The 16,600-nt window shown below is 37.5% G+C and overlaps 1 protein-coding gene across 1 annotated transcript in view; it reads left to right on the plus strand.

Annotated features, from left to right (window-relative positions):
• The window catches only part of ACAD11 (acyl-CoA dehydrogenase family member 11), a 119,037-nt gene extending 103,415 nt beyond the window's left edge, over positions 1 to 15,622 (plus strand). Inside the window, exons 18-20 of the mRNA NM_001075893.2 lie at positions 10,818 to 10,934; positions 13,161 to 13,270; positions 14,395 to 15,622. Coding sequence (NP_001069361.1) covers positions 10,818 to 10,934; positions 13,161 to 13,270; positions 14,395 to 14,509 — 342 coding nt within the window. The 3' untranslated portion in view covers positions 14,510 to 15,622. The remainder of the gene's footprint in view (positions 1 to 10,817; positions 10,935 to 13,160; positions 13,271 to 14,394) is intronic.
• Positions 15,623 to 16,600: the final 978 nt, after the last annotated feature.

Raw genomic sequence — 16,600 nt, forward strand, 5'->3', positions numbered from 1 at the left:
TTTAAAAACTGATTCTTCTAAATTAGATGTACATTTCACACATGTATAATACATCTTGTTTCAGACAACGTATTTCACATTGCGTATGATTATTGGCTACCATGTTGAACATCACTGTGATAGGGAAACTGATCAAAATACCCACCACTGAAGCAATGTACTGTAGCAAACATGTTGTTGTTGTTCAGCTGCTAAGTCATGTCCAATTCTCTGCGACACCATGCACTCATCATGCCAGGCTTCCCTTTCCTTCACTATCTCCCGGCGTTTCCTCAAACCCATGTCCATTGACTCAGTGATGCCATCCAACTGTTACATCCTGTGTCGCCCCCATCTCCTCCTGCCCCGAGTATTTCTCAGCATCGAGGTCTTTTCCAATACGTCAACTCTTCCCATCAGGTGGCCAAAGTATTGGAGCTTCTGCATCAGTCCTTCCAATGAATATTCAGGATTGATTACCTTTAGGACTGACTGGTTTGATCTCCTTGCTGTCTAAGGGACTCTCAGGAGTCTTCTCCAGTACAATTTGAAGGCATGAATTCTTTGGCGTTCGGCCTTCTTTATGGTCCAACTCTCACATCTATACATGACTTCTGGAAAAACCATAGTTTTGACTCTGGATATTTGTCAGCTAAGTGATGTCTCTGCTTTTTAATATGATGTCTAGATTTGTCATAGCTTTTCTTCCAGAGAGCTATCATCTTTTAATTTCATGGCTGCAGTCACCATCCACAGTTATTTTGAAGCCCAGGAAAATAAAATCTGTCACTGTTTCCACTTTTTCCCCTTCTATTTGCTATGAAAAGATGAGACCAGATGCTATGATCTTAGTTTTTTTGAATGTTGAGTTTTAAGCTGGCTTTTTCTGTCTCTTCTTTCACCCTTATCAAGAGGCTCTTTACTTCCTTTTCACTTTCTGCCATTAGGATGGTAGCATCTGCATAGCTGAGGTTGTTAATATTTCACCCAGCAATCTTGAATCCAGTTTGTGCTTCATCCAGCCCAGCATTTCACATGATGTACTTTGCATAGAAGCAGAGTGACAATATACAGTCTTGACGTACTCCTTTCCTAATTTTGAACCATTCTGTTGTTCCATGTCCAGTTCTAACTGCTGCTTATTGACCTGCATACAGGTTTCTCGGGAGGCAAGTAAGGTGGTCCGGTATTCCCATCTCTTTAAGAATTTTTCACAATTTGTTGTGATCCACACAGTCAAAGGCTTTTGCATAGTCAATGAAGCAGATCTTTTTCTTGAATTATCTTAATTATTCTGTGATCCAATGGATGTTGGCAATTTAATCTCTAGTTTCTCTGCCTTTTTTAAATCCAACATGTACATCTAGAAGTTCTTGGTTCACATACATTGAAGCCTAGCTTGAAGGATTTTGAGTATAACCTTTTTAGCGTATGAATTGAGCGCAACTGTGTGGTAGTTTGAACATTCTTTAGCATTGCCCTTCTTTGAGATTGGAATGAAAACTGACCTTTTCCAGTCCTGTGACCATTGCTGAGTTTTCCAAATTTGCTGGGATATTGACTGCAGCACTTTAACAGCATCATCTTTCAGGATTAGAGATAGCTCAGCTGGAATTCCATCACCTCCACTGCTTTGTTTGTAGTAATGCTGTTCTACAAAAAGAGTTGTTCATAATATTCTCCTATTATCCTATTGATGTCTGCAAAGTCTTCTGTGATATCCCCTAAAGGATACAAAATTGTTTATTTGTACCTTCCTTCCTTCGTCTGTCTAGTTAAAGGTCTGTCAAATTTATTGCTCTTTTCAAAGACTATGTATTAACATATAGAATTATACAATATAATGATTGATATGAGTTAATATTAACAAGATCTTTGTTTCATTTTCTCTTTTGTTTCAGTGTTATTGATTTCTGCTGTTTATCATATCTTTTCTTTTGCTTTCTTCGGACTTATTTTGCTCTGTTTTTCTAGGTTCTTGGTATGGTAGCTTGGATTATAGATTTTAGACTTTTCCACTTTTCTAGTCTATGTATTTAGCACTGTAAATTTTCCACGCAGTACTGCTTTATTTGTATCCCACAATTTGTATGTATTGTATTTTCATGTTCATTCCATTTTCAATTTCCCTTGAAATTTCTCTTTGATACATGGAAGTGGGTCACGAGAATGTGTTACTGAATTTCCAAGTGTTTAGAGGTTATCTTGCTATTTTTGATCCCATGTGGTTACAAAACAAATTCTGTATTATTTCAGTTCTTTAAAATTTGTTGAGGTTGGCTTTATAGACTAAGATATTGTTTATCTTATTATGTGTTTTATGGATACTTGAAAAGAATGTGGATTCTGCTTTTGTTGGGTGGAGTGTTCTATGAATATCTACTAGATCCTATTGGTTGATGTTATTGTTGAGTTCTTCTGTATCCTTGCTGATTTTCTGATTGTCCTATCAATAGTTGAGAGAAGGGTGTTGAAGTCTTCAACTAGAACTATGGATTTGTTTACTGTCCTTTTCAGTTCTTTCTGTTTTTTATTTACATATTCAGCAGTTCAGTTATTTGATGCATACACATTTAAGATTGCTAAGACTTCATAAGGATTTATCCTTTTATCATTATATAATGACCTTCTCTGTCTCTGTGCTTTGACCTCCAAGTAATTCTCAGTACTTTGAAGTCTACTTTTATCTGGTATTAATATAGCTGCTCCTGCTTTCCTTTGATTAATGTTTGCATGATATATTTTTTTATTTTTGGTAGGTTGTTTTCAACCTGCCTAAATCATTATATTTGAAGTGAATTTCTCGATGACATATAGTTAGTTGGGTCACATTTTTTAGTTCATTGTCTTTGTAATAAGATTGAGGTTAGTGCTTAAATCTGCCATTTTATGTTTGTTTTTAGTTTCTGTTTTTTCCTGCATTCCAATCAGTTAATTTAACATTTTTAGAATTCCACTTTGCTTTATCTAGAATGTTTCTGATTGTATCTCTTTGTAAACTCTTTTAGAGGTTGCTCTGGATGTTATAATATAAATACATATAACATATAATAATAATACATATATTAATATATGTATGTATATATCCCACTACTCTATTGGTATCATCATTTGACCAGTTTGAATGAAGAAACTTTACTTCCCTTTAAGTCCATTTAACCTCCACCATTTATAATTGTTTTAAATATTTCCTCTATGTACATGTAGAATGACATCACATAGTATTAAAATGTTTACTTTAAACATCAAACATAGTGTAGAAAATTCAAGAGGAAAAGAAAAACTAATTTCTGTAGCCATATTTTTCTTTTCATGGTTTATTCCTTCTTGATTTTCCTAGGTTCCCCCTTAACCCCTCTGTTTAGAAGACTTTTTTAAGCTGTTCTTTTAGGGTCTGTAGGCAAGTGTTCTCTGTTTTCCTTTATCTAAGACTGTCTTGATTTCTCCTCCTTAAGGAGGGTCACAAAAAGTCGGACACAACTGAGCGACTAAACAACAAGGATATCTTCACTGAGTATAAGGTTCTATGTTGACAATTCTTTTCTTCCAGCACTTGAAAAAATATCCTGCCATTTCCTCCTGGCATATGCATATATATTTTCCCTGTAGATAAGATGTCATTCTTCACTGGCTGCTTTTAAGATTTTGTCTTTAGTTTTTAGAAGTTTAATTGTGATGTGTCTTGGCATGGATTTCTTGGATTTATTATGCTTTAGGTTTACTCAGCCTCTTAAATCTATAGGTTATGTCTCTTGCCAAATTTGGGAAGTTTTCAGCCATTATTTCTTAGAGTATTTTTTCAGTCTTGCCCTCTTTCTCTCCTTCCTGGACTCCAGTGTCATAAATGTTAGATATTTTATTATAATTCACATGTCCCTAATGCTAGTCTTTGAAAAATTTTCTTATTCTGTTTTCTCTTAGTGGTCCGGATTGGTCAATTTCTATTGACCTGTCTTACAGTTCATTGATTTGTTCCTTTGTCTCTTCCATTTTGCTAGCCATCCACTGCCCATCCACTGAGGTTTTTATTTAAATTGTTACATTTTTCAGTTATAAAATATCCATTTGGTTCTTTATTTCTTCTGTTTCATTACTAATATTTAAGTTTCTTTGCTGAGACTTTCTGTTTTCTCATTTGTTTCTACTGTGTTTACATTTACTAATTGAAGCATTTTTATTATAGTTGCTTTAAAGTCTTTGGTCAGAAATTATAACATCTCTGTCACCTCAGTGTTCACATAATCATTCATTTTCAGACTTCCTGGGTTTTGATATGACAAAAGATTTTTTATTAAAACCTAAACATTTTCATATTATATTATGAGTCCTTATTTAAACCTTCTATTTTAGCTGGGTTTATCTGGCAGTACTCAGTTAGAGTAAGGGGATGCACTACCTCTGCCGGTAGGTAGAAGTTCAGGTTTCCGCTCAGCCTACATTGATACCTGTGGATAGAGATGTTTTCTTATCACTGAGTGGTCCCCATTGACATCATAGAAGGGAGAGAACTTGCTCCTGGTGTCACTCCTTACTTGTCTAATACCACCCTGGACAGGGTGTTGAGGTACCTCATTACAGCACTCAGAACGGTGGAAGCCTATGTTGGCATGAGTTGGGGTGGGGTCAATCATACTTTTCTGCAGTATTTGGCATAGGTAGAGTGGTTATTCTCTAAGTTTTCTGTCTTTTTAGCTGCCCTTTCCCAGTCCTTCAGCTATAGACAGTAGACTTTTGTTGAGGCTCTTTTTCATTTGATTTTTGTCTGTGCTCATTGGCATTTTCAAGTTGCTGGCTTCTTCAGCTCCAAGTCTGGGATATATGAGACAAAGAGAAAATCCAAGGAACTTAATTTCATGTTCTTTTTCTGGTCCAAAAGTCCCTTGCAGTCTGCCTTCTTCTCTCTACCTTTCAGAGTCTTCTTATGCTTGTTTTATAGACAATGCCCATGTTTGGTTTGTACTTTGTCAAAGGAATAGGGGAAAGTACATCTATTCCATCTTCCTGGAAACAGAAGTCTTTGGAAGCACAAGTTTCTTAATTTGTGCAGGTATTCTCTAAACTACTGTCTAAAGTTCTCTGGGAAAGGCTAAACTAGAGAATGGGGACTGGTACTGAAGCTTATTGAGTCTCCTTCACTCTAGGTCTGGAGCTTGGGAAACACACCCTCAGGCATGTATGACGATCATATAGATTTAACAACTTAGATGAAATGGATCAACTCCCCAAAAACCTACAAACTACCAAAATTCACTGAATATGAAATTGCTGTTGTTGTTCAGTCACTCAGTCGTGTCGGACTCTTTGCGACCCCGTGGACTGCAGCACACCAAGCTTCCCTGTCCTTCACCATCTCCTAGAGCTTGCTCAAACTCATGACTGTTGAGTCGGTGATGCCATCCAACATCTCATCCTTTGTCGTCCCCTTCTCTTCCTGCCTTCAATCTTTCCCAGCATCAGGGTCTTTTCTAATGAGTTGGCTCTTTGCATCAGGTAGCCAAAGTATTGGAGTTTCAGCTTGAGCATCAGTCCTTCTGAATATTCAGGATGGATTTCCTTGAGGATTGACTGGTTGGATCTCCTTGCAGTCCAAGGGACTCTCTAGAGTCTTCTCCAAAACCATGGTTCAAAAGCACCAATTCTTTAGTGCTGAGCACTCTTTATGGTCCAGCTCTCACATCCATACATGACTACTAGAAAAATCATAGCTTTGATTATATGGCCCTTTGTCGACAAAGTAATGTCTCTACTTTTTAATACACTGTTTAGGTTTGTTGTAACTTTTCTTCCAAGGAGCAAATGTCTTTTAATTTCATGACTGCAGTCACCATCTGCAGTGATTTTGGAGCCCCGCAAAATAAAGTTTCTCACTGTTTCCATTGTTTCCCCAACTATTTGCAATGAAGTGATGGGACTGGATGCCACAATATTAGTTTTTGAATGTTGAATTTTAAACTAATTTTTTCACTCTCCTCTTTCACCTTCATTAAAAGATTCTTTAGTTCCTCTTCACTTTCTACCTTAAGGGTGGTGCCATCTGCATATCTGAGGTTATTGATATTTCTCCTTGCAGTCTTGATTCCAGCTTGTGCTTCATCCAGGCAGCATTTCATATGATGTACTCTGCATATAAGTTAAATAAGCAGGGTGACAATATACAGCCTTGACATACTCCTTTCCTAATTTTGAACCAATCTGTTATTCCATGTCTGATTCTGACTGTTGCTTCTTGACCTGCGTACAGGTTTCTCAGGAGGTATGTAAAGTGGTCTGATATTCTCAACTGTTTAAGAATTTTCCACAGTTTGTTGTGATCCACACAGTCAAAGGCTTTAACATAGTCAATGAAGCAGAAGTAGATGTTTTTTGGAATTCTCTTGCTTTTTCTATGATCCAGCATATGTTGGCAATTTGATCTCTGGTTCCTTTGCCTTTTCTAAATCTAGCTTGAACATCTAGAAGTTCTTGGTTCATGTACTGTTGAAGAATAGCTTGGATAATTTTGAGCATCACTTTGCTAGCATGTGAGATGAGTGCAATTGTGCAGCAGTTTGGACATTCTTTGGCATTGTCTTTCTTTGAGATTGGAATGAAAACTGACCTTTTTCAGTCCTGTGACCACTGCTTAGTTTTCCAATTTGCTGGCATATTGAGTGCAGCACTTTCACAGCATCATCTTTTGGGATTTGAAATAGCTCAATGGAATTCCATCACCTCCATTAGCTTTGTTCATAGTGATTCTTCCTAAGGCCCACTCAACTTCACATTCTAAGATGTCTAGCTCTAGGTGATAGATCACACCATCATGATTATCTGGGTCATGAAGATCGTTTTTGTACAGTTCTGTGTATTCTTGCCACCTCTTCTTAATATCTTCTGCTTCTGTTAGGTCCATACTGTTTCTGTCCTTTATTGTGCCCATCTTGGCATGAAATGTTCCCTTGGTATCTCTAATTTTCATGAAGAGATCGCTAATCTTTCCTATTCTATTGTTTTCCTCTATTTCTTTGCATTGTTCACTTAGGAAGGCTTTCTTATCTTTTGGAACTCTGCATTCAGAGAGATATATCTTTCCTTTTTTCCTTTGCCTTTCATATCTCTTCTTTTCTCAGCTATTTGTAAGGCCTCCTCAGACAACCATTTTGCCTTTTTGCATTTCTTTTTCTTGGGGGTGGTTTTGAACACTGCCTCCTATACAGTGTTACAGACTTCTGTCCATAGTTTTTCAGGCACTCTGTCTATCAGATCTAATCCCTTGAATCTATTTGTCACTTCCACTGTATAATCATAAGGGATTTGATTTAGGTCATAGCTGAATGGCCTAGTGGTTTTCCCTACTTTGTTTAATTTAAGTCTGAATTGTACAATAAAGAGTTCATGATCTGAGCTACAGCCAGCTCCTGGTCTTGTTTTTACTGACTGTATAGAGCTTCTTCTTCTTCAGCTGTAAAGAATATAATCAATATGACTTCGGTATTGACCATCTGGTGATGTCCATGTGTAGAGTAGTCTCTTGTGTTGTTGGAAGAATATGAAATAGATAACCCTAAATGCTTCTATTAAAGAAGTTGAAGTCACAATTTAATATATCTTGAAAAAAAAATCTTCAGGCCCAAATGGTATCAGTGGTGAATTCTGATGAATTACTAAAGAAGAAATAACACCAATTCTACACAATCTCTTCCAGGAAAATGAAGAAGAAGAAGCACATTCCAGCTCATTTATGAGACCAAAATTACCAAACAACAAGCTACAGACCACTATAGATACAAAAATCTAGAGCAACCCAGCAGTATATAAAAAGAACAACCAAGTAATGTTTATCCCAGGAATACAAGGCTGATTCATATTCATATGTCAATCATTAAGAAAATTATTCATTGTAATCTACCATATTAACTGCCTAAAAAAAAAAACCCACATGATCAATTGATGCAAAACGGCAACTAAATATCAGCATCTATTCATGATATACTAGAGATAAAAAAGAATTTATTTAACCTGATTCAGACCATCTAAAAATTCTATAGCTAACATCATACTTAGTAATGAAAGACTGAGTGTTTTAATTCCCGAAATTGAGAACAAAAGATGTTTACTCTCACGATTGTTCTTTATTGTCATAGAGGAGGTCTTAGCCATTGCAGTGAGACAAGAAAAAGAAAGTTCTTAGTTGGGGGAAAAAAATAAATAAAACTGTGCCTCTTTGCAGACAACATGATTGTATATAATATCCTTAGGAATCTACCAAGCAAAACAAACAATCCCTCCTAGAACTAAAAATAAGTGAGTTTGGCAAAGTCTCAGAATTATATCAACATATAAAATTAATTTTATTTCTATATACTGCATGCTAAGTCACTTCAGTCATGTCCAACTCTTTATGACGCTATGGACTGTAACCCACCAGACTCCTCTGTCCATAGTTAAGAATACTGGAGTGGACTGCCATCGCCCTCCTCCAGGAGATCTTCCCGACCCAGGGATTGAACCCACGTCTCCTGTAGCTCCTGCATTGGCAGGTGGGTTCTTTACCACTAGCTAGCAGTGAACATTTGGAAGCTGAACTTTTTTAAATACCATTTTACAATAGACTAAGAAAGGAAATAGGTACACATATAACAAACTATGTATGCTATCTATATGCTAAAAATTATAAAAGTAATGAAAGAAGCCTAAATAAATACAGAGAAATACAGAATGTATAGATGGCAAACAAACACATCAGCACCTGCTGCTGCTGCTGTTAAGTCGCCTCAGTCGTGTCCGACTCTGTGCGACCCCAGAGACGGCAGCCCACCAGGCTCCCCCGTCCCTGGGATTCCCCAGGCAAGAACACTGGAGTGGGTTGCCATTTCCTCCTCCAATGCATGATAGTGAAAAGTGAAAGTGAAGTCACTCAGTCGTGTCCGACTCTTAGCGACCCCATAGACTGCAGCCTACCAGGCTCCTCTGCCCATGGGATTTTACAGGCAAGAGTACTGAAGTGGGTTGCCATTGCCTTTTCTGACATCAGCAACTACGGAAATACAAATTAAAACCACCATGAGATATCTCTGCACATTGTGAAAATGGCTAAAACTTAAAAGTACTCACTATACCTAGTGCTGATAACTGGAACTCTCATACACTGCTGGTGGGAAGGTAAAATGGCATAGTCACTCTGGAAAATGTTGACAGCTGATAAGTATTTACCACATGACCTAATAACTCCACTCCTGGAATTTGCTTTTAAAAATGAAAAGGTATATTCACACAAAAAGTCACATACAGATATTTACAGAAGCTCTTTAATAATCACCAAAAATTGAAAACAGCCCAAATGTCCTTCAGCAGGTAAATGGATAAACAAATTGTGGTACATCCCTACAGTGGAATACTACTCACTGAAAAAAAGGAAGGGGCAGTTGATAAACAGAACAATTTGGATGACATTCAAATGAATTATGCTGAGTGAAGGAAGCTGGCCTCTAAATAACACATGCTAAAGAATCCCATTTATATGACTTTTGGAAAAAGGTAGTAGTATAATAACTGACAAACCTAGACAGCATATTAAAAAGCAGAGATATCACTTTTCCGACAAAGATCTATATAATCAAAGCTATGTTTTTTCCTGGACTCATGTATGTATGTGAGAGTTGGACCATAAAGAAGGCTGAGAGCTGAAGAATTGATGCTTTTGAACTGTGGTGTAGGAGAAGACTCTTGAGTCCCTTGGACAGCAAGATCAAACCAGTCAATCCTAAAGGAAGTCAACCCTGAAAATTCATTGGAAGGACTGATGCTGAAGCTGAAGTTCCAATACTTTGGCCACCTGATGTAAAGAGCTGACTCATTAGAAAAGACCCTGATACTGGGAAAGACTGAGAGCAGGAAGAGAAGGGGTGACAGAAGATGAGATGATTGGATGGCGTCATTAGTACAATGGACGTGAGTACTCAATGGACATCAGCTCAGTGGACATGAGTGCTCAAAGGACTGCATGCTGCATTCCATGGGATCGCAAAGAGTTGGACACAATTCTTCTCAGGTAGCTCAGATGGTAAAGTGTCTGCCTGCAATGCAGAAGATCTGGGTTCAATCCCTGGGTTGGGAAGATCCCCTGGAGAAGGAAGTGACAACCCGCTCCAGTACTCTTGCCTGGAAAATTCCATGGATGGAGGAGCCTGGTAGTCTACAGTCCATGTGGTCACAAAGAGTCGGACATGACTGAGCAACTTCACTTCACTTCAACAACAACATAATAACTGAGAACCATTCAGTGGTTTCTACAGGTTAGAGGTAGGGCTATTAAGGGGCAGCATGAGGGAGTTTTGGGGGGAAAATGAAACTGTTTTGTATCTTTATTGTGGTTATGCCAGTCTATGAATGTGTTAGAAAAAGTTATGTTTACTAAATAAATAATAGTAACAATACAAGGAAGGACTGATGGACCATTCTCACACTGCAATTGTCTTGGGAATTATGTAGACTGTCTGTAAGCAGATCCACCACCTACACTTTACAAGTTTCAATGGGACTATGCAGTTAGCATTTAAAATAGCCAGTATGGAGAGTCTTGGCAACAAGACAGTTGCTCAGTTTGGCTGTCTTGACTTTAGACACCAGAATATCCAAAATAAATTATTTTTATGAACAAATACATTTTTTTTTCTAAAATCTTCCAATGTTACCTGCAGCCACACCAAATACTGTGTATATGGCTGGGTGGTTATATCAAACTAAGTCTTCCATTTAAAAATATTAATATATAGAATAGGTTGTTTTCATGTGTTATATGAGGACCTCAGACACCAGCTTATTTCCTCCTTCTTCTGCTGCCCTTTGTTCCCCTCCAGGAGGTGGTAGCTCACTGGATAGCTGAAAGCCGCATTGCCATTGAGGAGATCCGCTTGTTGACCCTGAAAACTGCCCGCAGCATTGATACTCTGGGCAGTGCTGCTGCTAAGAAAGAGGTGAGGACCTTTGGACCACAATCTGCCAAGTAACACGTTTCTCCCACACTTTGGGCATTCCGGGTTTCATGGTGACTGGAGGGCACTCAGAATATTGGAAGTTTCCAATTTGATTTTGGTTTAAAGATTATAAATGTATATCATTTGCCAGTTTTCCTTTCACTGGGCTGCTTTAGGGAATGATTTTCAGGATGAAGAATATCTTCAGCTTTCTCAAGATGCAGCAACAGAAGGTAGGAAAATACTAGACTTTATATAGACTTGGAATTGTACCCGGTATGTCACCTTCTGCCAACCTCTTGACCTTGAGCAAAGTAACTAATCTGCCTATGACCTAGAGTTCCAATGAAGAATAACCAAGTTGATGTAGAATGTGGGGCACTATGCTGCCACATAGTAATGTTTCATAGAAAGTCCTTCTTGTCTTCTGCCTTATGTTTCTGGCTTATTTGGAATAAGAACATAATTATTTAACTATAAAATCAATGATACTTCCATGTTCTAGCTATTGTAAATAGTGCTGCAATTAACAATGGGATACATATATCTCTTTCAGTTTTGGTTTCCTCAGGGTATATGCCTAGGAGTGGGATTACTGGGTCATATGGTGGTTTTATTCCTAGTCTTTTAAGGAATCTCCGTACCATCTTCCATAGTGGCTGTATCAATTTACATTCTCACCAACAGTGCAAGTGTTCCCTTTTCTCCACACTCTCTCCAGCATTTATTGTTTGTAGACTTTTTGATGATGACCATTCTGACCAGTGTGAAGTGATATCTCATTGTAGTTTTGATTTGCATTTTTCTAATAATGAGCGATGTTGAGCATCTTTTCATGTGTTTGTTAGCCATCTGTATGTCTTCTTTGGAGAAATGTCTGTTTAGGTCTTTTCCCCATTTTTGGATTGGGTTGTTTGTTTTTCTGGTGTTGCATTGTATGATCTACTTATATATTTTGGAAATTTATCCCTTGTCCATTGTTTCATTTGCTATTGTTTTGTCCCATTCTGAGGGTTGTCTTTTCACCTTGCTTATAGTTTGCTTTGCTGTGCAAAAGCTTTTAAGTTTAATTAGGTCCCACTTGTTTACTTTTGTTTTTATTTCCGTTATTCTAGGAGGTGGGTCACAGAGGATCTTGCTTTGATTTATGTCATCAAGTGTTGTGGCTATGTTTTCCTCTAAGAGTTTTATAGTTTCTGGTCTTACATTTAGGTCTTTAATCCATTTTGAATTTATCTTTGTGTATGGCACTATTTACAATAAAAACAGCACTATTTACAATATCAAGAACATGGAAGCAACCTAGATGTACATCAACAGATGAATGGATAAAGGAGTTGTGGTACATACACACAATGGAGTATTACTCAGCCATAGAAAGCAACACATTTGAGTCAGTTCTGATGAGATAGATGAACCTAGAACCTATTAAACAGAGTGAAGTGTATCAGAAAGATAAAGATAAATACCATATTCTAATATATATATACAGAATCTAGAAAAATAGTACTGAAGAATTTATTTACAGGGCAACAATAGAGAAACAGACAGAGAATAGACTTATGGACATGGGAACAGGGGAGGAGAGGGTGAGATGTATGGAGAGAGTAACATGGAAACTTACAGTATCATATGTAAAATAGATATCCAATGGGAATTTGCTGTATGGCTCAGGAAACTCACACAGGGGCTCTGTATCAACCTAGAGAGGTGGGATGGGGAAGGAGAAGGGAGGGAAGTTCAAAAGGGAGGGGATATATGTATACCTAAGGCTGATTCATGTTGAGGTTTGCATAAAACAGCAAAATTCTGTAAAGCAATTATCCTTCAATAAAAATAAATCAATTTTTTAAAAAAATCAATGACACTGCTAAGGGAAAATGATTAGTGAAGACTCTTTACCTCTTTATGATCCCTAACATGATGAGTATCATTTATCAGCTGCCTGAAATCCTTTGGCAAACAAGGCGAGGCAAGTTATAAATAAATTAATAGAATGTAATTTGGATGAGATAGTTCTTTCCAGAAGGTCTATGTTGACTGAAATATGGCCTAATGGCTGCATTAGCAGATCTTTTTGGCTTTCATCAAAGATCCTGTTTCAGTGGTGAGTGTTTGTGGAAAAGTTCTCTTGTTTCTTTTCACAAAGAACATACAGATTAGATAAAATTCTGTCACACATATTGTCTAAGAAAATAACATTCTTCTTACATCTTGTTTATGTAGATTGCAATGATTAAAGTGGCTGCCCCCCGTGCCGTCTGCAAAATTATTGACCGGGCCATCCAAGTGTGTGGAGGTGCGGGTATTTCCCAGGATTACCCTCTGGCTCACATGTGAGTGCTGTGTGCTAAGTAGTTTCAGTCATGTCTGACTCTTTGCAACCCTATGGGTGGTAGCCCGCCAGGCTCCTCTGTCCATGAGATTCTCCAGGCAAGAATACCAGGGTGGGTTGCCATGCCCTCCTCCAGGGGATCTTCCCAACCCAGGGATCCAACCCACTTGTCTTATGTCTGCTGTATTGGCAGGCAGTTTCTTTACCATTAGCCCCACCTGGGACCCTCTGACTAACATGTCATCTAATCACCATCTACATTTAATGGTGTTAGGGTTAAATATCTGCAGATGCTTTGATACTGTTTACAAAGAAAATAAAAATAACTAACTTACTTTAAAGCATAATTGAAAGCTAACTGAGGTAATATAGGTACTTTACAATAGATATCTGTATCCATAAATAGTTTTATAATTACAATTGTCATTTCCCTCAGTTGTGTTCACTTTTACCCCGAGAGGATGCACTGAGGGTTCCTGGACGTAAATAACTCATGAGGGTTCACCCTGGAACAGGAAGGAGGACAGGGGCAGAGCTGGTCAAAACGGGGCCCAGAGCCAGGCTTAGGTAGGCACTTAGGACGCTTTACCACCCACACCCATAGCTGTGGCCAGACTGCAGCCATTCCTGCCAGCCAACACATCATGTCCACATGGTGAGTGCTGAGATCAAGAAGATACATTCAGCACCGGACGTGATATCACCTTCTCTGTCACACTGGATAAGAATCTGGTGCCCCGCCAGTTTTCCCCCATCAATTTTTAATACGAAAGAACTGAATATATAGTACTATATATCTATATTATATAAAAGTTATATATTCTTCATGGCCTGTGTTACCCAAGATGTCTCCTAGCAACTTCTAGTACCTTACAGCCATCCAAGAATGAGATTAAGCCCACTGCACCATGCCATTTAAGACTCCACTCCCAAAGTGAGGACTTTACAATGACATTTCACAAGCCCTTGGGCTTACTTTTCTTGATTTTCCCTGTGCAATTTTTCTTATCACTGCCTTGGTGAGATTTCAAACACTAATAATCTTGGCTTAGAGTCGGAGTGACTGTTGAGGCATCAGGTTTCTCTATGATAAGTCCTGCCACTCTGTTCTTTATGTTTTTGCAGGTATGCCCTAACGCGGACTTTGCGCATAGCAGATGGGCCTGACGAAGTCCACCTTTCAGCAGTTGCAAAAATGGAGCTGAGGGACCAAGCCCAAAGCCTGAGGGCCAAGATATAGGAGGTGACACCACCTCACCTTGATACATAATATTTTTCCACTTTTGTAACAGCTTGAGCACACTTTGGTAAAAATTTGAGCATCTGTTTTAATCAATGACTTTTATCATTTCAAGGATCACACTTGAAATTTTATAATCTCAAGGGTTTAAGTAAAAAAGGAAATTTTATAGCTGTTGTCATTCAAACACCTAAACGTATATAGCATTTAGTTTTTAAACACACTACTTGTAAAGAAATCATGAAGTAGATTGGAGAACTAAATCATAAGCATAAAAATATTTTTACTTTTTTACTTTCAGGAATTGTTCCATTTAAATAAATATTAAATAAATATTTAATCACTACTTTGTAAAAATATAGTGGGATCTCCTTTTGGTCATTGGTTTTAGGGGTTGGTTTAACACTGTATGGTATTGTTTGCATTGAATGAGGCATGACTGGGTCATTTTAGAGTTTATATTGTTATAAGGCTCTTCATAATTCAGCAGGAGCATTTATCCATAAAATCTGATTATGGTTTAAAGTTTACTAGAAGACATGCATCTTATAAGAAAATAAAATTAAGAAAAATTTTAGTTATGTATAAAATGTTGATGTGAACAATGGATGTTTTAACCTACAAGAAAGTTATAAGTTTTGAGAGGAGATTAAAAACAATCTGCTCTGAACAATGTTTTGTTAAAAGCAATACCCTAAGCCAACATTCTTGTGGCGTGTTAAATCCGTGCTGCCAGAACTACAGCCCTGGACCACTTGTAAATCTTGAGCACCTGAATTATGTGGTCAGCATAACTTAGGAACTGAATTTCTGATTTTTAAAAATTTTAATTAATTTAGATTCTCAACTCAGTTACTGGAAAACTTTTAAGTATGCTTAGAATAACTTGGACATGTGAATTGTCTTTGGCAAATGTAAATTTTTTTAAGTCTAAATCCAAGTATTTTGAATGAAAATTTAGCACCCAAATTAAGAAAGTACAAAATATACACCAGATTTTGAAAACTTAGTACAAAAAAATAAATGTTTCATTAATACATTTTAAATATTGATTACTTGTTGAAATTTTAATATTTTTGATATATTGAATTAAGTAAAATATATTTAAATTAATTTTACCTGTTTCTTGTTACATTTTTAGTTTCTATGGATGCCATTAGAATAGTTACTGACAAATTTTTAAAATTTTCAAATGAAAGTATTTTGAATTCAAAAAGCTTTAAAACTGTACATGAATTTATTGATGTGCATGCTGCTGCTACTGCTAAGTCGATTCAGTCATGTCCGACTCTGTGTGACCCCATAGACGGAAGCCCACCAGGCTCCCCTGTCCCTGGGATTCTCCAGGCAAGAACACTGGAGTGGGTTGCCATTTCCTTCTCCAGTGCATGAAAGTGAAGAGTGAAAGGGAAGTCGCTCAGTCGTGTCCGACTCTTAGCGACCCCATGGACTACAGCGTACCAGGCTCCTCTGTCCATAGGATTTTCCAGGCAAGAGTACTGGAGTGGGGTGCCATTGCCTTCTCCGATTGATGTGCATAAATTATTGTAATCATTATTTAAATGTTTTCCTGGAGTGGGGGTGGGTACCCAGCATTTGACAAAGACCTGGGTTCTGAGTCTTGTGTATCATGTGGGCTTTGTAAACATTTGCCTTCGAGCCTTAACCTTGTGGTATCTTGTATTTCCTTCTGTATGCTGGGATTAACTTTTAAACTTAGAGGACCCTTATCTATTGAGGGCTTGTGTGATAATCACTGAAGCTGTATAAAAATACTCTGATACTTGTGAACAACAATAAAGCCTTCTATAAGGCATCCTTTTTTAGGTGGATAAAATCTTATAACCCAAGCTATTCAATCTTATTACCAGTTTTAAAAATTGCAACTTAGAAGAAATCAAGATTGTTTCTGACCAATTAGAATTAAAAGTTGTATCTGGTAATTGTAATTTTGTGATACTTTTTTCCTCCTTGAGAAAAACTGGCTGAATTGGTGGTGGACTTATTTCAAATGATCTGTTTCTATCTGTCTGTCATATACGCAGCTGTCCTCTCCCCATGCGATCCATATCACCTCTCTCACCTACCTTT

Source organism: Bos taurus, chromosome 1, assembly GCF_002263795.3.
Source record: "Bos taurus isolate L1 Dominette 01449 registration number 42190680 breed Hereford chromosome 1, ARS-UCD2.0, whole genome shotgun sequence".
Taxonomy (NCBI): Eukaryota; Metazoa; Chordata; class Mammalia; order Artiodactyla; family Bovidae; genus Bos; species Bos taurus.